We start from the raw sequence: 25,434 nt of genomic DNA on the forward strand, positions 1-25,434 counted from the left end.
CTCGCATTTGGCGTTTGTCCTCCAGACTGGAAGCATGGAGCTGCCCAAGCTCGTCTGCGTCTTCTTGCTCGCCGCCTGCTGCTGCTGTCGCCGCGCCGCGGGTGAGTTAGCTGGGGGCCCGCACCCCTCAAAGCTGGGGCCAGGGGCCTTCGGCGGAGCGTGCCAGGGAGCAGAGCTTGCCACGCGGTGGGGGCGAGGACTTGGCGCCCCCGCGTGCGCTCTCCTCCGTGTCCCCGGCACCCGGCGCCTTGCGCGCGTGCAACTCTTCTTTATAGCCAGTTTACAGCCTCTGTTCTCGAGTATCCCGGGAGTAGGATCCGGGAGGCGGCTTCTGTCGGGAGCGGGAAGGGGTGGAGCTGAGCCTTACGGGGCGCTAGGGAGAGCTTTTTCCTCAGGTGTTTACTCCGGGGGGCCCTCACTGGAGCCAGGGGGCGGGCGCAGCTAGAGCGCACCCCGTAAACCTGAATTCCGCGCCCGCCTGTTGCTGGAAAAGTCAGTTTTCTTAACCGGAGGGGGTGCCCCGACCCCTCCGCCTCCTGCCCGGGCACCGGCCCGGGCCGGAGGTGAGCAAGAGGGGGAGAGACGGCCGCTCTCGCCCAAGCTGGGCGTTGGCAGGGGCTGGGCGTCGGGGGGAGGGGTTGGAGGCCGTGTGGGTCGCCTCGCGCCTACCCGGGTGACAGGATCGCAAGTGGCAGAGACGAGGGACGGAGCGTTCCCAGAGTGGGAGCGCCCCCAGACTTATCTTGTTACACCTCCGGTATGGAGATCACATTCAGGTGGGAAGAGCCCCCCTGCACCTCCCAAGTTTTTCTCTGGAAACGCCTAGTAGCTGGGCGTTCGGAGTCCATGCTGCCCTTGTATGGCCCGCAGCAGTGTCGCGTGTTTCTCTTGGCTCTCTTTCCTGGTCCCAGCCTCTATCCGGCTGGGGAAGGGGAGGGCTGGGCAATACCCAGCTCGCTGGCCTCATGCCCAGTACCAGCGCCGTCCCTGGGGTACCCCCGGCTGCTGATTCCCAAGCTAGCTTTATTTCTGGGGAAAAGGCTAAATCGGGCTCCACAGCTGCGTTAGTTCCAGCCTTACCGGCCCTGCTCTTCTAGCTCTGGGGAAACTGAGTCAGGGATTGGAAGCTTCTGCTCTGGGTTGAAGACCACCCTTGTCTGGGAGCCAGCCCAGGGCAACAACTCAGGCATCCCAGAGTCCAGCCAGATGGTATTGAGTGACATCACCACTTCACAGGGCTGGCAGCACACTGGCACCGCTGATGTCACTCCAGCCCACTGCTTGGACCTTGCCTTGACCCCTGGGGGAGACTCTGACCCCTTCTCCCTCCCAAGGCACTCAGTATGGGGTCCCCTGAGTGTGCGTGGGGTTGTTCAGTGAGACACTGTGAGGGAGTATGAGATGAGAGCTTCTGGCCAGTGGGGCCCACTGAGTCTTGTAGGGGATTTGGGGAGGGGATTCTTGGGGCAGAGGGCAGATTAGTGACGTCTTCCCCTGGGGATGGGGACACAAAGGGGCCTGTGTGCCCTAGCCTGGCACATGCCTTGCATTCCCACCCTCTGAGCTCACTCAGAGAGGAAGGGTCCTGGAAGGAAAGGGGCTTCCCTTGTGGCTCAGAGCCTGGGTTGCCTCTCTGCCAGCCTCATCAGGGAGGTGCTTGGCGCTCAGGGTCTTTGCTCCAAGGACCAGGGATGACATCCCTAGCTCCCCTGAACTGGGAGAGGATGGGCCGGGGTTTGGGGCAGGGTGTGGGGAGTGGCTGAGGGTGAGGACAGGGCCCTCTTCAGACCCTCACAGTGGCAGAAGAACAGCTGCAGCAAGCGGACATGTGGGGAGGGGATGGAGGGCAGCTGGAGCTGACACACTGCTGGGGATGTTCCTCCTCCTCACCCGCAGGTGTGCCAGGAGAGGCGGAGCAGCCAGCGCCGGAGCTGCTGGAGGTGGAAGTGGGCAGCACCGCCCTCCTCAAGTGTGGCCCCGCCCATTCCCAGGGCAACCTCAGCCTCGACTGGTTTTCTGTGAGTGCTGGGGCTCCCCAAAGGGCAGCAGGGGGCGGGGCGTTTTACTCCTTACCGAGCCCTAGTGGTGCAGTGGTTTAAGCGTTTGGCTGCTAACCAACAGGTCGGCGGTTCGAATCCACTAGCCACTTCTTGGAAACCCTATGGGGCAGTTCTACTCTGCCCTATAGGGTCGCCATGAGTTGGAATTGACTCATGGCAACCAGTACAGTAGCCCCAGGAGAGAGCCCTGGTGGCACAGTAGTTAAAGCGCTCGATTGCTAACCAAATGGTTGTCGGTTGGAACTCACCAGCCGCACCCTCTGGAGAAAGATGTAGCAGTCTGCTTCCATAAAGATTTACAGCCTTGGAAACCCTATGGGGCAGTTCTACTTTGTCCTGTCGGGTCACTATAAGATCACTGTGAGTCAGAATCCACTCAATGGCAGTGGGTTTTGGTAGCCCCGGGACCTTCACCTCCTCTCGGCCCCTCCCTTTAGGTCTATAAGGAGAAGCCAGTACTCATCTACCGTGTGCGCCAGGGCCAGGGCCACAGTGAACCTGGGGAGTACCAGCACCGGCTCAGCCTCCAGGGCAAGGGGGCTATCCTGGCCCTGGCACACGTCACCCCTCATGATGAACGCATCTTCCTGTGCCAGGGCAAGCGCTCACGGTCCCAGGAGCACCGCATCCAGCTCCAGGTCTACAGTGAGTGCCCCTACCCCTGCCCTCAGGGCAATGTGAATCCTGGGAATTGGTGGTTGCATGGCCCTCCTCCTTTCTCTCCCTTGTAGAAGCTCCGGAGGAGCCAAGCATCCAGGTCAACACCGTGGGCATCTCTGTGAACAGTGAGGAGCCTGAGGAGGTGAGATATGCCAGGGTGCCCAGGTGGCAAGTAGGAGCTAAGGTGGGGCGTGGTGGGGTCTCAGAGGCAGGAAGACTTAGAGCTTGTTCTCCCTTAGGTTGCTACCTGTATTGGGAGGAATGGGTACCCAATTCCTCAAGTTACCTGGTACAAGAACCGTCTGCCCCTGAAGGAGGAGAAGAACCGTGAGTACCCCCCTCTTGCCCCTGAAAGCCATGCCTATGGATACCACACAGGAACCACCTTGCATTTTACTTCAGCTTCTTACTTTTTATTTTTAATTACACAGATGCTTGAAAATATTTTCATAAGAATTTACTGAACAAAAACTGTACAAAAAACCTAGAATGAAAAGTTCCTTCCTTCCCCATGTTCCTCCCCGGAAGAAATCTCTGCCATCAGTTAGTGTATGCTCTCTCAAGCCCTCTTCTATGTATTTACTCACACGTGTAAATACAGCTAGAAATATATAAGCTTTTTTAAAAAATCTCCATCAGTGGTTCTCACCTAGGATGATTTTGCCCCCCAGGGGACATTTGGCAAAATCTGGAGACATTTTTAGTTGTGACAACTTAGGGATTGCTACTGGCATTTGGTGGGTAGAAGCCAGGGATGCTGCTGAATAGCCTATATTGTGGAGAAAAACTTGAACGCTGTGTCAGGGTAAGACAGGTTTACTGAGGGTTTAAAACAATTGCAACTGGGGAACTACATAGCCCACTGAAAATATAACCAGGTAGTCCTGGGCAGTTTCTTTATAAAAGTATTCTTACTGGTAAAAAGAGGAACTAATCCATAGGGAGGGCAATTACAGGAAAATCAGTGAATATTGTAGTAATCACACTCTGATTGGTTACTGATTATTAATAGTTGTAGTTAGTGACTACAGATAGTTTCACAGGATCCTTAGATCACGGTCACAAGATGCTTACACGTAGTTTGTCTGTCTTGCAAAAATAACCTTATTGGCAACAACACCCAGACAGCATTCTTTCTGAGTACGTGTATTTTGAGAGATGCAAGTGGTCACTTGGTCGAGACCCCTTAGGGCATATGGTTTCACATCCTGGTTTGGACCACTGAGGAAAAACATGTTTTTCTCAAAAACATAGCTGTTCATCTAGAAATCGATTAAAATTAGATAACATGGTCAGCATATTATGCCTCTGTCTCACTGACTGTACTGAAAGTTTTCTTTTCCTGAGATACAGTGCACAGTACAGCTGCCACAACAAAGAATTATTGGCCCTCCATCACGCTGAGTCCAGCACAACTAGATGGTGCCCAGCTACCACCACCAACTGCTCTGACAGGGGTCACAATAGAGGGTCCTGGACAGAGCTGGAGGAAAATGGAGAACAAAATTCTAACTCAAAAAAAAAAAAGAAAAAGACCAAACTTACTGGCCTGACAGAGACTGGAGAAACCCCAAGAGTATGGCCGCCAGACACCCTTTTAGCTCAGTAATGAAGTCAACTCCTGAGGTTAACCCTTCAGCCAAAGATTAGACAGGCCCATAAAACAAAACGACACTAAATGGGCACACCAGCCTAGAGGCAAGGACAAGAAGGCAGAAGGAGACAGGAAAGCTAGTAATGGTTGAAAAGTGAAGAGTGTAGACATGTCGTGGGGTTGGCAACCAGTATCATAAAACAGTATGTATATTGTTTAATGAGAAACTAGTTTGCTCTGTAAATCTTCATCTAAAATACAATTAAAAAAAAAAAAAAAAAAGAATTATTGGCCCAAGATACCAGTAGTGCTGAGGGTGAGAAACCCTGATGTAAATGGTATTGTACATGTTGTCATATAATTTGGTTTCTTTTCTTTCAACAGTGAGTCTTGGGAATGTCTCCAGGCCAGTCTGTTTACACCTGCCTGATTGTTTTGCCTACTGCCCAGTATTCCATACTTGGATACAATGTAGTTCAACTAACCATTTCCCTATGAGAAAACGTCTAGAGTGTTTCTCATCTTCCTTTACCTTTGCAGTTTGTACTCATCCTCGTACATTTGCCGATGTGTAAATGTTCTGTTGAGGGCAGAAACGGCTGGGTTGAAGGGTCTCCACTTGTATTTGTACCTGGCCCTCTACCAGGGGCAGAGGTCCCTTCAGGTGCTCCCCTGCCAACCCCTGGGGAGACCCACAGGGCGGGGTTGGTGGCGGGCCAAAGCCAGGCCCTTCTCTCCTTCTTCCCTGCCCAGGCGTCCACATCCAGTCATCCCAGACTGTGGAGTCAAGTGGTCTGTACACCTTGCACAGCATTCTGAAGGCACAGCTGGTTAAGGAAGACAAAGATGCCCAGTTTTACTGTGAGCTCAGCTACCGGCTGCCCAGCGGAAACCACATGAAGGAATCTAGGGAGGTCACTGTCTCCATTTTCTGTGAGTCCTGACCCATCCCTCTGTGCTCACTGGGGCTAGGCCTGGTAGAAGCTCCCTCTAGCTCTCCCCAGGCAGCCCAGGAATCAGCTCCGGGGCTGAGAGCCACCCCTTTGCCTTTGCAGACCCGGCAGAAAAAGTGTGGGTGGAAGTGGTGCCCACGGGAATGCTGAAGGAAGGGGATCACGTGGAAATCAGGTGTTTGGCTGATGGCAACCCCTCACCCCACTTCACCATCAGCAAGCAGGTGCGAGGGCCCCGTGCTGGGTGCAGACAGGGTTGTGGGGAGGGGTGGCTGGAGGAGCTCTCTGCTCACCCCTCCGCCCTCCCCAGAACCCCAGCACCATGGAGATGGAGGAAAAAGCAACCGACCACAATGGGCTCCTGGTCTTGGAGCCTGCCCAGAAGGAGCACAGTGGGCTCTATGAATGTCAGGGCCTGGACTTGGACACCATGGTATCACTGAGTGACCAACAGGAGCTGCTGGTGAACTGTGAGGGGCTCGGGGCCCAGGGCAGGGGGACCAAGCTGGCTGCAGAGGCTGGGGCCATAGGGAACTTGCCCTGCCCTGCCCCGCCCAGGCTGACACTGTGGCTGTGCCCTCAGATGTGTCAGATGTCCGGGTGAGTCCTGCCACTCCTGAGAGCCATGAGGGCAGCAGCCTCAACCTGACCTGCGAAGCAGAGAGTAACCAGCCCCTCGAGTTTCACTGGCTGAGAGCAACGGTACCAGGCGGGCCTGGGGCTGTGGGACAGGGGCTGGCTGGTGGATGGGGTTGGGGGGTGGCAGCAGCTTGCTCCTTCCAGATCCTCTGACCTGTCTCTCCCTGCAGACAGGCAAGGTGCTGGAAAAGGGGCCTATGCTACAGTTACACAACCTGAAACGGGAGGCAGGGGGAGGCTACCTCTGCGTGGCGTCTGTCCCCAGTGTACCCGGCCTGAACCGCACACAGCTGGTCAATGTGGCCATTTATGGTGAGGCCCTCTGGGCAGAGACCTGGTGGCCCCTGGAAGCCACTCCAAGTTGGGGCAGGGCGGGGCAAGTTCCCTATTGCCCCTGCCTCTGCAGCCAGCCTGGTCCCCCTGTCCTGGGGGCAGGGCTTGCCCAGGCTTGAGCGTTAACTCATGGCCTGGGTGCTCTATGGGGAGGCGGGGCGGCCAGCAGAGTTTGTAGCCTCACTCTTCCCCTCCCTCCCCATCAGGGTCCCCGTGGATGGCATCCAAGGAGAGGAAGCTGTGGGTAAAAGAGAATGAGGTGACAAGTCTGTCTTGTGAGGCGTCGGGACATCCTCGGCCCACCATCTCCTGGAATGTCAATGGCACGGTGAGTAGGCACATGCCATCCTCCCATGTGCTCACACTGTCTAATCTCTGCTCACCCTCAGGCCTGTCTGGAGATCCTTCCGCCCCTGAGCTGTGCCTCCTCCTTCCTGGCAGGCACATGAGCAAGACAAAGATCCGCAGAGCGTCCTGAGCACCTTGAATGTCCTTGTGACCCCAGAGCTGTTGGAGACAGGTGCTGAGTGTGTGGCCTCCAACTTCCTGGGAAGAAACACCACCTTTATTTTCCTGAAGCTGGGTAAGGGCCTCTTCCCTGGAGAGTCTGGCAGGGGCATGCCCAAGCGTGGGCCTTAACTTGTGCTTATCCTAACCCACCTCCCTCTGCCTCCCAGTCAACCTAACTACCCTCCCACCTGACTCTACCACCACCACCACTGGTCTCAGCACTTCCACTCACCTCAGCAGCTCCACTGCCAGTCCCCATGCCAGAGCCAACAGTACCTCCACAGGTAAGCCAGGCCTGGCAAGAGGACCGGGTTGGCCAGGGCAGCCTCCTTCTGCCCTGCCCCTCCCCAGGGAGCCCTGTCGAGAACTGTGAGTGGTCTTCCATCAGCCCTGGGCTGGGTGGGGCAGTGATGGAAATGTGGCAGCCTCTGGCAGCAAGTGACCAGGAGTGTCTTTGTGGGACAGAGAAAAAGCTGCCAGAGCCTGAAAGCAAGGGTGTGGTCATCGTGGCTGTGATCGTGTGCATCCTGGTGCTGGCTCTGCTGGGCGCTGTCCTCTATTTCTTCTACAAGAAGGGCAAGCTGCCTTGTGGGCGATCAGGCAAACAAGAGATGTAAGCCCAATACTTAGCACCCTCACCCCCCGCCCATCTCATGCTGCCCAGCTTGCTGCTTGCCCCAGTGCCCCCTCACCCCTCAGGAAAAGGAGTGGGGCCCTGGGTCTGGGTGCTACCCACCCCACCATCCACTGCCTAGCTGCCATCAACCACAGCTTCTCCCTTCCATGACCTGGTTCCCTCCGAGGTGGGACCTGGTTCCCTCCGAGCTGGCCCCAGAACACCAAACAGCCCATTAGTCCAGTCCAGCATCCTTTCCAGTGGCCTTTGCCCCCCAAGTTGCCAACCTCTCGCCTCCCTCCCTCCTCCCAGCACGCTGCCCCCGTCGCATAAGAGTGAAATTGTAGGTGAAGTTAAGTCAGATAAGCTCCCCGAAGAGATGGGCCTCCTACAGGGCAGCAACGGTGACAAGAGGGCTCCCGGAGACCAGGTAGGAGGCAGTTCCTGTGGCCAGGGATTGGGGGCAACAAGGACTAATGGTTCCCATTCCCCCAACACTAACTTTCTATCCTCCCTCCTCCTCTGTTGGAGTTAGGAGCAGGCCCAGCTGGCCTCCTTACCACTACCCACAGGTGGCAGGGGGAGGCAAGTGTGCGAGGGACCCTGGAGAGAGGGTAGCTCTCAAGGCTGAGCAAGGACTCTGTCTCATCACCATCACCTTTTCCTGAGCAGTATGCGTGGCTCAGGTCACTAGCTGTGAAGTGTGGCCTCAATTTACCAGTGGAGAGTCAGATTTGGGGGCCTGGTCGCTCCGTCCCTGCCCTACCATACCCACTCCTTGCTTCTCCCCTCAAGCCTGCTGTACCTAGTTCATCAGCTCTTGCTTCAGTCCCTCCTCCTTTTCAGTGCTCACACCTTGAATTCTGGTCACTATGTCCAGGATCCCCTCTTGTCTCCACCCATTTTTAGGGAGAGAAATACATCGATCTGAGGCATTAGCCCACATAATCGCACTGAGCTCCCCACCCTGCCTGGAACAGCCCCTGCTCACCCTGCTCCCTGCACTCAGGATGGTAACTAACGCCTCTCAAGTGGACTGCAGAGAAGGACCCCTGCTCCTGCTCACCTGCAGACCTCATCTTAGAGGTGAAATGGGCTAGGACCACAGCCATCCTGAGAAGGAGCTCACTGGGCCCTGAGGCCCCTCTCTGGGATCAATCCACCACAGCTTCAATTTGTTGAGTGAAGCTCATCCCAAGGAGGGGACCTCAGGATCCAGGAGTGGGCAGGAGTTTCGCACAGAATGTGTTTTCTCATTACACGTTATAGATGTAAGTACCTGTCTTCTACCAGCAGCTGAATTGGGTAGCTTACCTATCTGTGCTGGTTCCCTGCCCCAAAGGCTGGCTTCAGTAATTCCGCTGAATCACTGAAGAGGCTGCACTTGTCCCTGAGACCTAGAGCCTAGGCCCCTATTTACTGTTGAACTGTGTTGCTCACATGACTCAGGAGAGTACCCCAGCAATATCTAGAAGCAGCTGAAATGTTGCTGTTGCCACCTTCCTGCCTGCTTCCATGGGGTCCCTTTTTTGGTCCTCCTTTCCCTGGGCCAAAGCCACAAACTGCTGTCATTCCTTAAAAGACATGCCGGGTATGTCCCATTTCCCTGTGGTGGTCAAGTTTTCCGGAGTTAAGGCAATTGTGCCTAAGCCCCCTGCACTCCTTTGGCGTCCACTGCCCTCTCAAAGAATTATGTAAGTCTCTGAAAGGTGGGGAGTGGGGGACAAAGATGCAGTCCAGACTATGCTTTATGAAGAGTAAAGCTACAGTTACATTTGCACCACATTTCCACAAACTGAACTAATGGGCCCAGACCTTAAAAGGGCCCAGATGGGAGAATGGTACTTAGGGATGAATAACGGGGGCCTGACCAGAGCTTGGGGTGTGTGTGTGGGTGTGGGTGTGTGTGTGTACACGTATGTGTGTGTGTATGTATGTGTATATATATATATGGTTTTGTTAGGTGTAAATTTGCAAACTATTTCCTTTTTATATATATATGAAAAATAAAGCTTAATTGTCTGTCCCAGAAACCTTGACATTGTCTCTTTTCCAATTTTTTAAAATTGTGGTAAAACATTTGCCGATTCAACAATTTTTACATACGCGATTCAGTGACATGGACTACTTTCATCATGTTGTGCGGCCATCACCATTCCAAATGATTCCACCATTAACAGAAACCCTGCCCCCGAAGCAGCGAGCTCTCCCCACCCCTGGTAAACTAGTAAACTTTGGTCTCTGTATATCTGCCTATTTCATATAAGTGGGATCATACAATATTTATCCATTTGTGACTGGCTTATTTCACTCAACATGTTTCCACGGTTCATCCATGTACTATGTACCATGTCTTCATTTTTCTTTCTGGCTTGGTAACCTTCCATTGTATCTGTGCAATGCGTTTTGTTTATCCATTCATCTGCGATGGACATTCCGGTTGTTTCCACCTTCTGGCTGCTGTGAATAGTGCTGCAGTGAATACTGGTGTAAAGGTTTCTGCTTTCAGTTCTTTTGGGTATACACCTAGGATTGGGACTGGTCATACTGCTTTTATTCATGGGTACCACAGGAACCTGAGGGCCTCCAAAATTGGAACTGCATTAAAAGGAACATACAACTCTCTGCAATTGGCAGCAGGGACCAGTGGTGACCTCTACTTCTGAGCAAATCATTCCAGGTTTACCACAGGGGACAACTGCCCCGCTCTCAGCAGCAAAACCACCCTGCACCAGGCAGTTTGCAGGGCCTGATTGACTGTTGGCCAAGGGACAGCACCCCTTTTCTACGCTTTCCTATCATGTAGAATTGCCCTCGAGGCAGTGGAACACGCTCCTTGGGGTGAAGAAATGGGTCTAGGCATTTGGCCCTCTCACTGCCTAATGTATCATTCCCCTCCCCCCCACCCCGGCCCCACAGCCACAATGAGTGCTAACAGCAAGTCAGCTACAACAAAAGAAACTTTATTTAAAAATATTTTTTTACAGACATGGGTGCCTGAAAAAGCTCTTTAGTTAACTGTGTATGGAAATGAAAAATAAATAACATTAGTTTAACAGACCTCTAAACATTAATACATTGGCAAAACAAAATGGACTTAAATGAAAATGAATCTTAAAGCTCTGCTATTCTCTGTAAGAATATTTACCTTCTGTTTTTCTTATTCTTTACAGGTGAGAATGATTAAATACTGCTAATATAATTTTTTTATATTAATGACACACCTTTAAAATAGTCCACGAAAAGTTCATCTAAGATTTTGTTTTTAACACTGATATACAAATTGGGACTCCTCACCCTAGAGAAAGCATCAAGTTCTCTCCAGCCCCACCCATGCCAAGAATTTCAAAATCCTGAATAAGGATGACTTTAAAAAATAATTGTTTCTATCTCCCAATTCTTCATTAGTTGAGGGCAGGGAAGAACTGAGAAAAGGGTAAGAGATAAGTAAAGTCATTATATAGAAAGCTTTTTTCTTTCCTTTTTTTTTTTTTTTGCTGAAACATCTACTATGGGCCACAATACTGAGGACAGGCATCTGGTTCTTGTTCCCTGCTGCCCTTCCCTGGGGAAAACTAGACCCTGCCGAGGGCACTAGCTGCTTAATGCTTTAAGTTTGAAGCCTTCAAATGAAAAGAAAGCCTAATCTGAAGGGAGAGGCAGGAGGTCTAGGCCAGTCAAAAAGACCCCAAAAAAACCCCACAACCCTCAAGAGAGTTCATTCTATAGTTTTCCATGAAGTTTGGGTCATTAATATGATCAGGAGGCTGGGGAACTTCGAATGGTACGGAGTATACCTGGAAATCATGGAAAAGTCTGTCTGCCAGAGACAAACCATTCAACCTGATAACCAAGAGTCTGATTAGAACCAACCAAGTGACCCCAGGGTACAATGCTGCTTTCTTCCAACTAAGCATGGGGGGGGGGGGGCACTGACTAACTGCATCGGAGACCATCTCCAGCCACAGCAAGCACTCATTCCTCCCCCTAAGACTCTAGGGACTAATGATACTCAAGGTAGAGGAACTAAGACTCTGATATTTCCATATTAAGTCCTAAAATGCAGCCTGGGATACAGGGCTGCCTTAGAAAGGCACAAAACGTTTGGCTTTTTTTTTTTTTTCCAGTGTGCTAAAAATTATTTTGTTTTGAATAAAGGGAAAAGATATATAAGGTTAAAAATCCCAAGTCACCACAGCCAGAAAGCAGATGGAGGAGGTACCTCATAGCTGCCATGCCCCTACCACATGCTTCAGCAGGAGGTTGGGCTTCTCCTTCCAGGCCAAGACACTAAAACAATGTGAAGAAGGGTAGGTTAGGAGGCATCGAGCCTGCAGGCTTCGTCACCCGGACAGCAGAGGACAGCAGAAGAAAGAGGCGCGCAAGAGAAAACACACATTCTACAGGCTCCTAAGTCGTTCTCTGCTTCTTCAATTTCAAGACCACCATAAGCATGGCTACCCTAACCCATAACAGGGTCAGGAAGAGGGAACTGACACACAAGGTACGAGAACACGTATGTGGGTACCAGACCTGGGCACAGCTCCCCCACTCAGGCCTGAGCATGGAGTCAGCGCAAGGCCTGAAGAGTCGCACATGGCCTGTCTTGAGCAATATTCCTCTCTAGTCTCACGATCTGTTTCAGGGGTGGAAGGAGAACTTGTGAGAGGCAAGTAGAGCTCTGCTGACTTCTATAGCTGCCAAATCAGCAGGATTTGAGGTTAGCTTCCAGCCTTTGCTCTGCACAAATATACGGGGTGGTTAGCCACATTTTTCTCAAGCACTATACAAGGGGAGGGGCAGCAAGACCTCCAAACAGCTGTTGACCAACAGCTGGCCCTTCAGCGTGGTGCTTTCCATCTGGCTATGAACGAGCCTCTCCATGCGGGTCTTGCTCTCCCCAGCCCTCTTTCCCCATCTCTTACTTTTGTGCTACTTTCTGGAGCCAAGAAACACTGGACTTCCCCTTGCAACCAACCCAGATTTCCCAAGACACTGTGAAGGCACACGACACTGCCGTCCCTTGGCTCCTTCATTTTGGAGCCTAGGCTAGACTATCAAATGCAAAGTCCGAAGACCCACCCTTTCTCATGTGCCTCAATGTATATCTTTGGATTATTAGGTTACTTCTATGTATATCAAATGACTTTTAGTACTTACAAAGTTATAAATAATTATGAAATCCCTTGCTAACTCAGGACAGGCTCTAGGATGAGATAAATAAGATCAAAAGACTCAGGTAAGCAGAAGCATGGTTTTTTTAAAAAAAGATAAAGGCTTTAATATAGGACTAAAAAGACAAAGACACTCGGACAGGGAAAACACAGGTATCCTGTCTAGAGTTCTCAGTAAAAACTCTATTCTAAACTGGGATTTATATCCTGCCAACTGTCCCAACTAATATATACTCTTACTGGCAAAGTAGTTTCTGAGGTACCTAGGAAGGCCTGCCTAAGAAGATTCCTGTAGAGCTCACCTCGTGTAGGACAAATGAAAGGGCAGGGAGGAGGGAAGGGAGTGTCTACAGTGCCCAGAGAATAAATATATTTTCAGTGCTAAGGCCTGAAGGTAGCCCAGAAGTCCATGGATAGTGGCTACAGTGGAATTTGTGATCTGCTCTCCAAATAATAAGGCTAAAAACCTGAGATTGAATGAAGGCTGAGAAATGACACCCAAGAACAGACCACTGTGTAAGAGGAGGAAGTCCTAAAGAGGGAGGAAAGAAATCTTAGATGTCAACATTGATCAAGGGAAGAAAGAGGGAGAAAAAAAAGACAATGACCAGAAGTTAAGAATTTCTTCGAAGTCCCAGACTCTCAAAAAAGCAGTATAACAGCAAGTTTACTGTTAAGAGTAGAAGTATTTTTAGGGTATCTATTCAGTGTATGGAGGCCTGGTGGTGCAGTGGTTAAGAGCTCTGCTGCTAACTAAAAGGTCGGCAGCTTGCATCCACCAGCCGCTCCTTGGAAACTCAGTGTGGCACTTCTACTCTGTCCTATAGGGTCACTATGAGTCAGAATCGACTTCACGGCAACGGGTTTGGTTTTTTGGTATTCAGTGTATGCCTGCTTCTCTGAAAATGACCTCTCACCCCCCACAACATCCCCCACCCCCACAAGGAGTATGCCGCTATTGCCTAACAGTGGTACTATTCCTCCTTGGCAAGGCTGACTGCTTAGGGGTAGACACCTGATCAATGTGCTGGGATGGTTGTATGCTTAACTGGTGATTCCAATGTTAATGGTGTTCCCTAGAACTGGAAGGTCGTGTGGACTTGAGGGTGCCTATTTCGGGGCCATGCATGCTGATAAAAAGGCTGAGAAGCAGAATGGACCAAGTGCAAAGTTTTACAATTCTAGCTCCATAAAAGAATCAACTGTACTTCCTGTCCTGGGTTTTGCGAAATCCCCTGCATCCTTACAATAAGTACCTCCTTTCTTTAGCTTGAGTATTTCTGTTTCTTGCGTCCAAAGGATCCCTAACCAGGACAGGCAAAGATACAACCTCCACCTTCTTCCACTTTCTACTGAGAGGAACCATCCACCCTCCTCCATGCATTAAATGGCTATATGCATTTCTAAAGGAAGACTGCTAATGTAGACTGAGATCAAGATAGTGATGATAACGCTTTAAGTTGAGTTAGAATACTTTAGATTGAGTTTCTAAAGCCTTAAGGTCTAGTAGAAGCATGCTGTGTTGACTTTGATACTAAGCTCTAGGGTCTCTAAGCTCTCTATCCTGCCAGGTAAAGGCTGATATTTTTTAAGAACTGACTGAATTAAATCTATTTTACTGTCTGGCTCTTGGGAAAGCAAACAATGGTTGAAAATCAGGACCCACAGACAGGCGCCAACCCTCCCCAGTACCTTCAGCCCTTCTAAGACACAGAATTAGCTGCAAAGGTTGTTGCAAAGGATTGGAAATAAGTTCCAAATAGTATGGGAGATGGTGGTAGGTCCCAAAATAGTGATAAGGAAACCTTCTCAACAAGGAGAATTAGGGAAACAAGCAGCTCACTAAAAAGATCAAGGAAGGCACTGGATTGGGAAGGGGACTGTGAACAGATGCTCTGCTTAAATTAAACATTTAAATGCCCTATTGTACAACCCCGAGCCAACATAATCCTCAATCTCCAGTCCCACTGGCTCACCGAATAGACTCCACCGAAATACATAAAAATGTCAGGCACCCATGAGACCTACACAAAGGAATCTCCCAGATGTTAATCAAAGCTATAGGATTAACGGGAGAGTCTTAGACTGATTTTACCAGGACGGCTCTATAAAGAAAGATCTGTCTATATAAAATAGCTATGAGTAAAAATTGCACAATCTTATTGGGAAGAGCTATTTTAGGGCCAAATGTAAGTGCCAGACAGCCCAAGTACAATCCTCCAATATCAGTAAACCACCAGGTGGTGGCAGGGAAGAACATACAGCTGACACTTTGGCATATAAACACCCATAAATGTTTGCCAAATGAACAAACAAACTGTTACAGCCAGGCCAGTGGTCAGAATGCTGTTATTCACCGGACAGTGTGGTCATTCCAGAGTCAGAAAGGCCCACGGCAAGAAGGACTTAAAGCTTGGGAAAAAGCTCTATAACCTGACTTTCATGATGTGAGGTAGGAGAATATTCTGTGTCAACACCTACAAAAAGGACTACATCTTATTAATGGTGCCTTAAATAGAATACATAGTCCCTAGTTTGCAAGCAAGTTGTGGTAAAAAATTCATTTGTAAGTTTGCTGTTTGGACCGTAAAACATATTTTACTTTTCTATAGAGGAAATAAATATTTTAAGTATGAAGAATATTCCCCAACCCCACCCCTCATCCCAAGAACCCAGTTTAATCCAAAAAACAACAAAATGATCCTAACAGAACGAACCCTGGGCCCTGGTAATGAGAGTCTGTATGATAAAAAGATAAAACGAATAGAAGAATGGCCAAAGATGTAAAGTAGGGTTGGGGAGAGAGAGGGTGCTGGAGGAAAAGAATGGTATCCACAGGTATGGATCACTATTTACATAAATACTAACAGATCCCTGCTGAGATGATAAACTGCCCAATTTATTATTTAACTAAGGGGAGGTATATCATAGAACCCACAGGTTTTTTCCCCACTTTTTAGACCTCTACTTTCATGGAAGTATGGGAGGGACAGCTGGAGAAAGTCCAGCCCTGATGGCTGATTAAGTACTGCAAAGCAGCCTGGGGAGCTGACCCAGCAATGAGGCAGACGATGTCAAGCAATCCAGGGAAGACATAAGGAAGTAGGAAAGAGTTGAATAAAACAGTCCAATGCACTGAGAAAAAGGAAAACATCAAAGTGGTTTTTTACCTTATCAACCTGATAGTTAACAGAGGAGGAGCCCTTTGTAATTAGGGAAAGGGGATGGGTTTGCAAAAAATGGCAAAACTCAAAGATAAAGCCTGTTTATGAAAGGGTCATTTTGGTCAAATTCATAGTAGAACCAAAGGATTAAAAATTGCCATACAAATGGAGGATGAAGAACAGGTGCCTCAGACAAAGGAAAATATAAGAAATTAAAGTTTTGGAAATACCCTTAAGACAAGAACCATGTGAAAATTTTCCTATGGCTTGCCTGGAAATCTCAGACATGGACTCAGGCAGGTCCTCAGAGTAACCAGTCAAAGAGAAAAACCCTCATAAAATGGTCCAAAGCCTTGAACCCTTAAGGTACACATCTGACAAACTAAGACCTGCTCATTTCAAGTCATGCTCAGCACAGGCACCCGGCATCGAAGTTTCAGGGCTGACCTGAAGAGCCTCACGGGTATTCCACCAGGAGAGGAAAGGACGAAACTGCCCTTAGCCTATACAGTAAGAACAATAACCTCCAAAGAAAAAAAATTTGGATGCAGTGAAAAGGTGGCACCAGCAAAAGATACGCAACCAGGGCTTTGCTCTCTTCACAGCTCTCCAGACTATGGGCAATGTCTGCAGATAAGCAAAAATTCTAACATGGATAGGCATGGAAACTGCTGTCATTTTCTCTAGTTCTTTTTCTAAACCTTCTATCTAAATAACATGTAAAACTGAATGGTACCTTAAATGAAGCACTACACTGGCTTTTAGACGGTAGTTTACTGTTTCCTACTTACTGCCCTTTTCCCCTGCCTCCTGCCTCCTAATGCAGGACCTCCTGCATTGGTGGTGGACTATGCTGCTTTCTGCCATGTAGACACTATGTCACCACGGCAAATCAACATGAAGTCTTGTTACTGTGGGAGCGTAAATGGCTCTGAGGCAAGGGGCCAAAAGCAAAAGATCATCCAGGAGTAGCTGAAAGCTAAGAGAAGATCCAGAAAAAAAGTTTTAGTTCCAAAGATGGCAACCCTGGAAAGAAGAGATGTAAGAAAGGTCATTTCTGTCTGGATCCAGAGACAGAAACATGCTTTATATCTTGGGAAGGGCAGATTTATCGACCAACAGGTTTGGTTTGGTTCCAATAAGGAGGAAGGTTGCCCACTGCTAGGGAAGTGAGTAAAAGACTCTGGACAGATATCTCCAGGAATCATCTGGCAGCGTCTGAAGACACTAACGATTCTGCAAACTGGACTCCGAATTACAGAAACTGCCAGTCCTTCCACATTGTCACTGACTATACACTAATTTATTACACCAAATGATGTCTAATTACTGTGGAAAACATAGTAATTAAAGAGAGTTACACAGGACCCAGGGTGAAGAGGGGAAGAAGAGGAGAAAGGAGATGTTACAGTCCCAAAGCCACAGGCACAGGAGGAAACCAAGTCACTGGGTGGCACCAGTGTAGGAAGGGTACTCATTATCAGCAAAATGCTTTGCTACCAGGGGTGATATCCCCATTCCTTAAAGGGCAAAGAAAGAATTATTTATGAAAATATAACCTGGCTCATGTTGAAAGGGAGATACCCACAGAAGCAAAAAATAATTCACTGGGAAGAAAATCTGAACAGATAAATCCTTATTGTCTATTTTGTGCATTTCATGTATAATAAGGTAAATAGCATATGACTGGAGCTTCCTAAAAGCTTCATGGTATCTGGGCCAGAAAGCCATCCTGGAAGCAAATGTTCTTCCTTTCCCATTAAGTAGAAAAACTTGTGACCGACATCAGAGCACATATCTGGCACCAAGGCAACTGACTCCCACAGACTATTTTCTGGGGAGGGCATGGAATGTATTTGAAGGCCTCTATCTCAAATCAGTCATTATGTAATTAGGATAATTAAAATATCTTATTTTAACAAATTCAATGTTCCTGTAGAAACAATGCTTTGGAATGGCCAGTGTTAGCTGCTAATATCAAACATGACTACAATGATAAAGCAACAATACGTTTTTCCTACCTTTCTACCAAATGAACCACCACCACCATACATAATAAAGAACATCCTATAAGCTGCTTGGCCTCAGTAAGGCTGGTCATAGCAAGCCCACTGCCAGTGATAGAACACCAAGAAGAGAGGAAGAGCAGGAGGTAGGGAAAAGGACAGAGAGTGTTCTAAAAATACAAGACTTCAGCTATGCACACGATAATCCAAGTCAAAGGGGAGTGTTGAATACACACATTAGGGTTGGGTATAATACCACAGTAGATGGAAGTCTTTAAAAGATTCCTTCCTAAACCTCTTGTGCTAATTCCCTGCCTGGGATTAACACAAACAGCAGGTTAATCTTATAATCTCAGGACATAACATAACAGATAGACAAACACACGGCCACATTCTTAACCTAGGAAAGTCTTACATCCTCGCTTAAGGATTTACAGCACAATACCTGTCCTACTGCTTTTTGGACTGTTCCCCAGGTAGGCTGAACTACACTACTGTGTAACAAAAAGCCACACTCTCTCTAAACAGGGACCAAGGACACCTTCAAATGCATTCTCAAAACAAATAAAATAACAAAACATACTAGCTGCTCCATTTTCATTCCACTGCTTTGAAATCTTGGAACCACAGATGTGATACCCCACAGACAGGGCAAGACTTCATCGTGAAGCCTCCAAGGGAAGCTCTGCCCTCTCGGGTGCTACTTGAGTAAGAGCTCCCGGCTTATTGGTCCTCTACAGCTGCAGCAGCGAGGTGAGGCGCTAGGTGGCTACATGGGCAGGAGAAGAAATCGAAACAAATTCCCGGAGGATATTTTTGGCCATTTCAATGTTGTTGTGGGCAATGACCAAAGCTTTCTGAATGTCCTGGTAGGAGTAGCCCTGACTCATGAGGCTCTCAATCTCACTGGAGAGCTGAGGTGAGGCAGCAGCGGCGGCGGCGGCAGCGGCAGCAGCACCCCCACCCTGCTGAGAGCTACCCGCTTTTCGTTCAGAGTTGATTCTCCGAGGGAACGGTTTGGGGGGCCTCTCAGGAACTTGGGAACCCTCAGTGAAGTCTAGAAGAAATAGGAAAGAAAATATTTGCAAATCTGGGGAGAGGGGAGCCCTCATTTAATGGCAGTTAATAATTAACGACAACATCTATATGGGATCAAACTGACAACAGCAACTCGAGAGGTTAGATAGGAACCTTAGGGGGCTGTGAGTTTATGTTAATGAGGAAGGAACAACTCAGAAAAGGAGGGTGAGAATGGCTACACAGCTTGAAGAATGTAATCAATGTCACTAAATAGTACATGTAGAAACTGCTGAATTAGTGTATGTTTTGCTGTGTATATTCCCAACAACAACAAAATAAAATTAAAAAACAACAACAACAATATGCTAATATCCAGATATCATTAGTGACCTCCTATCAATTGGGTACATGTGCTCTTCGTTAAGAAGGCTGGATTTTACAGGTTCAAGGGTTTTAGTGTATAAATTCCTCTTTTTCATAGCAGGAGCAACCTTCTAAATATACCATGCACCTGTTCTACTAACAATAACCATTGCAATCATGTAACATCTGTATTTGCATCATGCTTTACACTTAGTAATCAGTGTTCACACATATTATTGCCTTGATTATTTAAAAAAATTTCTGAGGGGGCCAGACCCATACAACCTGTTGCCATCGAGTTGATTCCAACTCATAACAACTCTATAGGACAGAGTAGAACTTCCCCATAGGGTTTCCAAGGAGCAGCTGGTGGATTTGAACTGCCGACCTTTTGGTTAGCAGCTGAGCTCTTAACCACTGCGCCACTAGGGCTCCAAGGGGGCCAGAGAAGACACTAAAGGTCTTCTTTTACAAATAAGGAAACAGAGATAAGCCTAACTTGCAGTGAAGACGACTGGGTGGGTGGAGATCACCGCCTGTTTGGGCAACTGGATTCTATGTATCTTTGTTACCAGCTGTCCTGAAAGCTGTCTTAAATTTCCAAAGTGACAGCAATTCTGTATGCTGCCTTACCAGGCAGCCACAGGTGCAATAAGAGCAATCCTTGATAGTCAAGACCCAAATGCGGGCTGGCTCCAGGCCCATTCAGTGTCCTATCCAGAACCAGCATGCTTTCTTTCCAGTGGCCAGTGGCCAGAAGTCAGGAACATGTGGTCTGAACCATCAAGCTTAATAACCACTGTCATAATGCTTACTCAGAAGTGCTAGAAATCCTACCTACTCTCAGGGCAGGAGAAGCCATGGTTTAAGGAACAACCACATATCCATGTCTGGAAAAATCTGAAGAGTCTGGCTTACAGTTTAACTTCCTAATTTGGGACCTAGGACCAGCCTTCCTCCGATTTAGATACAATTTTTAGTCTACTACTTCCACCTACTGCCTTGTTGCCACTAGGGGGTCACCTCTGTTTCAGTACAAATTAGGAGCCATACAACAAGTCAGTATAAACCCAAGGTAGCCTGGAGACACTGTCACTCACTTGTTGTGGGATCACCATCCAGTGACAGCCAGCCAAAGGCGGTGCTGGCATTAGAGATATCTGAGAGAGTTCGGCGGGCCAGCACCGCTGGCACAGGTGGCTTAGGGACATCATACCCACCATCCTCATTTTCTGATTCCTCAGGTCCCGTGCTGGCATGGGCTGCAGCCAAATTCCCCTCACCTAGAGAAAAGTTTGTGAGGTTATTCCTCAACTTCATCTTCCAACACATTTCAATATAGAGACATCCATTCATTCATGCATGTATAGAGTCATGTTTTCCATGCAACAGTTACCAAATGTCTACTATGGGCCAAAACCATATGAAGCCTGTGGGTAGAGATAAAAGACAGAGAGAAAACAAAATCTGCACCAATCCTGCAGCTCTTTTTCTTGAGCATGTCAAAGGCTATCCTTCCCAAGGATAACAGCCATTGAAGCCAAAGATCAAGCGTCATTTTATAGCACTCAATTCAACACTTCTACTTGCTTTTCACCTCGGAAGATCAGCCAAAGGGCCCTGCGTGTGCTGGCTTCTTGAACTTTCAACTTGGGTAAGCTAGTTAACATGGGAATTCACCACCCACACACAAAAGAATTTCATCAATGCTAAAAAGCAATGGGAATAAAAAGGAACTGCTAATAGTGCAGGTCCAGGCCACATAACACAAATGTCTCCAGGCCCTGGAAGGAAGAAAACGCACAAAAGGAACTAGCTGTGTGAACAGGAAATAAAAGAGTGGAGAGGGTTTTACCAAAGAAAATGATTAAAAAGAATTTTCCACTTTCATTAACCAAATATTTCAGGCTCATTCATACTTCACACCAACTATTTTTCAAAGTAGTGGAATGGTTACTCACCAAAGGTACTGCTCTCTGTGACAGATGTTGCCTGGGGCTGAATATTATACATTGCTTCATATGTACAGTTATCAATCTGCTGGTCACATTCACTCACTCTAAATAGGAAGGAAAGGGGCATAATGATCTTCAGAAATAAAACTCTATTATCTGCCAACTAAAGATAAGACTAATTTACTCACAAACACTCTAGACCCTGATTCCATCGTGATAACGTACTCTTCTTCTGCCAGACTCACTAATAAATGTCATAAGGTTGACTCTTGGAGGAGTAACAGATGTGTGTGTTTTTGAGGTTACTGCGATGTTGTGAAAACATAAATGGCATTGTTTACATCTAAAAGAGGCTTAAACATTAGGGGTTAGACAGAGCTTTTTTTTTTTTTTTTTAGATGGAGCTTTTTGAGGACAAAAATAAAAACGACAAACACACAGGGAGAAATAAAATCACTTCTGGGGGTGCCCGCACACAGTGTGAAAGTAGCAAGCCGAGCAGTGAGGGATGTCAGTTAATCACCCACATAAAGGTGGTTGGTTCAAAACAGGATTGTTGTGAACCTACCGTGAACTCTGGGCTGTCTCCAAAGGCCTAGAGGAGGGAGTCATATACTCTGTGTCCTCCTCATTCTCGTACTGCTCCCCAGGGGGCAGCTTTGGCACTGGAAGAGGTCTTGAAGATGAAGAATAAAAAAATAGAAAAAGGAAGCATGTTTAAAAAGAATTAACAAGCTGGAAAACTTTCAAGTATGAAACAAGTGGCTTCGAAACAGACCACAACTCAAATTTGGTATTTGACATAGCAAAATATGTGCCACCTAGGGAGCCATTATTTCTATTGACTAAGGTAGGTGATTAGAAAAAAAGCACTAACTGAGAACTTTCACCTCATCTTTAGCTGACCAGAGGTGCAATTATCGGGCTTAAGATGTGTTACTCTGGGATAGGTACTTGAGTCTCAATCCCAAAATAAATTTCATTATAGAGTCTCAGCCTTAGAGCTAGCTTCCCAGTTTTTCTTTCATTAGGTTCGAAATAAGAAACATCAGGTGGCTTTCCAACAATATTGCTAGTAACGTATGCCAATTCTAAAATCCACCTATGATTTCAAAAAATATACAGCTTGTCAAAAGCTTTCTCATATACTATCTCACAGCATAAACACTATCTCTCTTCATTTTATACATGAAAAATCTGATACAGAAAGATAAAGTGACTTGGTAGTTAGCATCTATTCTGAGACTAGATCCCTGATCTTCTGACTAGTTCTTTGGGGACCTTGCTGTTATACCCATACATACTCTCTCCCAGAAGTTTCTGAAACAAAACTTCTCCTGCTATCCCATACCCTGAAACTAGACAAAGTCTAGTTTGAATGTGGAAAATAATAATAAAAACACACATACACACAGAAACAAAATAGCTTCTGAGCATGTGAACTTATGAGTGTTTCTCCTACATTCCTCATAGCTCTCTATCTATCTATATATATATACTGTACATACTAAATACACTACCAGGAGCACCTACTGCATTTATTTTTCTGTCTGCACTGCAAATGTACACTTAAGATTTGTGCATTTCAATGTACGTAACTATTACATAAAAATAAAAAAACTGAAACAAATATTGAACTTTACTTAATGACATGCATGCTGAAGGTGGAAGGGTACTAGTATCTAAAATTTGCTTTGAAATGAGTCAAAAAAGTTAGACGGGTGGGAAGAAGTATAAGTAGATGGATGTGTAATAAAACAAGTATAATGAAATGTACTTTAATAGTAGAATCCAGGTGGTGAGTACATGGGTATTCACGTATAATTCTTTCAACTTCACGTTTGAAATTTTTTTTTTATCGTGCTTTAAGTAATAGTTTACAGAGCAAATTAGTTTCTCATTAAACAACTGTCTTAGTCATCTACTGCTGCTATAACAGAAACACCACAAGTGGATGGCTTTACCAAAGAGAAGTTTATTGTCTCACAGTCCAGTAGGCTAAAAGTCCGAATTCAGAGCACTGGCTCCAGCAGAAAGCTTTCTCTCTCTGTCGGCTCTGGAGGAAGGTCCTTGTGATGCATTAGTCTTCCCTTGGTCTGGGAGCATCTCAGTGCAGGAACCTCAGGTCCAAAGGAGGTGCTCTGTTCCCAGCACTGCTTTCTTGGTCGTTGAGGTCCCCATGTCCCTCTGCTTGCCTCTCTCTTTTGTATCTCAAAAAAGGTTGGCTTAAGGCACTATCCAATCTTGTAGAGCTCATCAATATAACTGCCACTAATCCTTCTCATTACATCATAGTGATAGGATTTACAACACAGAGGGAAATCACAGCACATGACAAAATGGTAGACAAATCATACAATACTGAGAATTATGACCTAACCAAGCTGACACATATTTTTGGGAGACAATTCAATCCATGACAACAATTAATACGCAAATTGTTTTGTGACACTGGTTGTCAACGCCATGATGTGTTAACACTCTCCCTTTCTCGACCCCAGATTCCCATTTCTATTTGTCCAGTTTTCCTGTCCCTTCCTGCCTTCTCGTCTTTGCTTTTGGGTTGGTGTGCACATTTCGTCGCGTGTTATTGTTTGTTGTGTAGGCCTGTCTAATCTTTGGGTAAAAGGTGAACTTCAGGAATGACATGAGTACTGACTTTGGTACTGAGTTAAAAGGTGTCTGGGGGCCATTCTCTTGGGGTTTCTCCAGTCTCTGTTAGACCAGTAAGTCTGGTTTTTTTTTTTTGAGTTTGAAAATTTTGTCCTACATTTTTCTCCTGCTCTGTCCAGGACCCTCTATTGTGATCCCTGTCAGAGTGGTCAGTGCTGGGCACCATATAGTTCTGGACTCAGTCTGGTGGAGGCTGTGGTAGTTGTGGTCCATTACTAATTTGGACTAATCTTTCCCTTGTGTCTTTGGTTTCCTTCCTTCTCCCTTGCTCCAGACGGGGTGAGAACAGTAGATGTATCTTAGATGGCTGCTCACAAGCTTTTAAGACCCTAGACACTACTCACCAAAGCAGGATGTAGAACATTTTCTTTATAAACTAGGGTCACTGTGAGTCAGAAACAACTTGGACAGCAACAGTTTTTTTTTTTTTAATGCTAATTGAGCTAGATGTCCCCCAACACCATAGTTCCCAGCCCCCAGACCAGTAACTAGGTCTCCTCAGGATGTAGGTGTGTCTGTGAAGCTTCTATGACTTTGCCTTGGTCAAGTTGTGCTGACTTCACCAGTATTGTGTACCGTATTTGTTCTTTTGTGATTAACTTATTTCATTCAGCATAATGCCGTCCAGATTCATCCATGCTGTGAGATGTTTTGCAGATTCATCATTGTTCTTTATTTATGGTTGTGAAGTGTTCTATTGTGTGTATATACCATATTTGGTTTATCCATTCATCTGTTCATGGACACTTAAGTTGTTTCCATCTTTTTGCTATTGTGAATAATGCTGCCATGAACATGGGTATGCATATGTATATTCGTGTGACAGCTCTCATTTCTCTAGGATAAATTCCTAGGAGTGGGATTGCTGGATCATATGGTTGTACCATTTTGCATTCCCACCATCAGTACGTAAGATTTCCAATCTCCCTGCAGCCTCTGTAACATCTGTGATTTTCTGTTTTTTTGATTAGTGCCAGTAATGTTGGAGTGAGATGGTATCTCATTGTAGTTTTGATTTACAGGGCATTTCCTCATGTGTCTGTTAGCCACCTGAATGTTTTCTTTGGTGAAATATCTGTTCATATCCTTTGCCCATTTTTAAATGGGATTATCTGTCTTTTTGTTGTAGAGGTGTAGGGTTTTCTTATAGATTTTTAGAAATTAGATCTTTGTTGGATATGTCATAGCTAAAAATTTCTCCCAGTCTGTAGGTTCTCTTTTTACCCTTTCGGTGAAGTCTTTTGATGAGCATGTTTTATTTTTAGGAGATCCCAGTTATGTAGTTTATCTTCTGGTGTTTGTGTATTGTTAGTTATGATTTGTAACCTATTTATGCTGTATATTAGGGACCCTAGTGTTGATCCTATTTTTCCCCCATGATCTTTATAATTTTTGGCTTTATATTTAGGTCTTTGATCCATTTTGAATTAGTTTTTTTATGTATGATGTGAGGTATCGGTCCTGTTTCATTTTTTTACATATGGACATTCAGTATTGCCACCACCATTTGTTAAAAAGACTGTCTTTTCCACATTTAATGGACTTTGAGCCTTTGTCAAAGATCAGGTAACTGTAGGTAGATGGATTTACATCTGGGTTTTTGATTCTGTTCCATTGGTCAATGTGTCATTGTACCGGTTGCTGTTTTGACTCCTGTAGCTATATAATAGGTTCTGAAGTAAGACAGTGCCAGTCCTCCTACTTTGTTCTTCTT

The 25,434-nt window shown here is 46.8% G+C and overlaps 2 protein-coding genes across 3 annotated transcripts in view; one reads left to right on the plus strand and one right to left on the minus strand.

Annotated features, from left to right (window-relative positions):
* The first annotated feature begins 7 nt into the window (after positions 1-7).
* MCAM (melanoma cell adhesion molecule) lies at positions 8-8,304 on the plus strand. The gene is made up of 16 exons (XM_004385626.1): positions 8-101; positions 1,897-2,018; positions 2,498-2,705; positions 2,792-2,862; positions 2,960-3,047; positions 5,068-5,247; positions 5,370-5,491; positions 5,578-5,737; positions 5,851-5,969; positions 6,077-6,218; positions 6,446-6,567; positions 6,681-6,822; positions 6,917-7,033; positions 7,215-7,362; positions 7,678-7,795; positions 8,275-8,304. Exons 1-16 carry the CDS (start codon positions 35-37, stop codon positions 8,302-8,304), a joined length of 1,956 nt encoding a protein of 651 aa, XP_004385683.1. The 5' UTR covers positions 8-34.
* Positions 8,305-11,467: 3,163 nt separating this feature from the next.
* CBL (Cbl proto-oncogene) overlaps positions 11,468-25,434 on the minus strand; it is a 101,827-nt gene continuing 87,860 nt past the window's right edge. For both annotated transcript variants that reach the window (XM_004385627.2, XM_023739914.1), the window contains 4 exons: positions 21,616-21,723; positions 21,054-21,151; positions 20,193-20,375; positions 11,468-18,766 (listed from right to left, as the gene is read on the minus strand). In XM_004385627.2, the coding sequence (XP_004385684.1) occupies positions 18,471-18,766; positions 20,193-20,375; positions 21,054-21,151; positions 21,616-21,723 (685 nt within the window). In that variant the 3' untranslated portion in view covers positions 11,468-18,470. The remainder of the gene's footprint in view (positions 18,767-20,192; positions 20,376-21,053; positions 21,152-21,615; positions 21,724-25,434) is intronic.

This window comes from Trichechus manatus, unplaced genomic scaffold (assembly GCF_000243295.1).
Source record: "Trichechus manatus latirostris isolate Lorelei unplaced genomic scaffold, TriManLat1.0 scaffold00143, whole genome shotgun sequence".
In the NCBI taxonomy this organism is placed as follows: domain Eukaryota; kingdom Metazoa; phylum Chordata; class Mammalia; order Sirenia; family Trichechidae; genus Trichechus; species Trichechus manatus.

Coding starts and splice junctions, on each gene's coding strand:
- MCAM (XM_004385626.1), top strand. CDS start 35: ATGGAGCTGCCCAAGCTCGTCTGCGTCTTCTTGCTCGCCGCCTGCTGC. Junction 2,019..2,497: donor TCAGCCTCGACTGGTTTTCT/GTGAGTGCTGGG, acceptor CCCTCCCTTTAG/GTCTATAAGGAGAAGCCAGT. Junction 5,492..5,577: donor ACTTCACCATCAGCAAGCAG/GTGCGAGGGCCC, acceptor CGCCCTCCCCAG/AACCCCAGCACCATGGAGAT.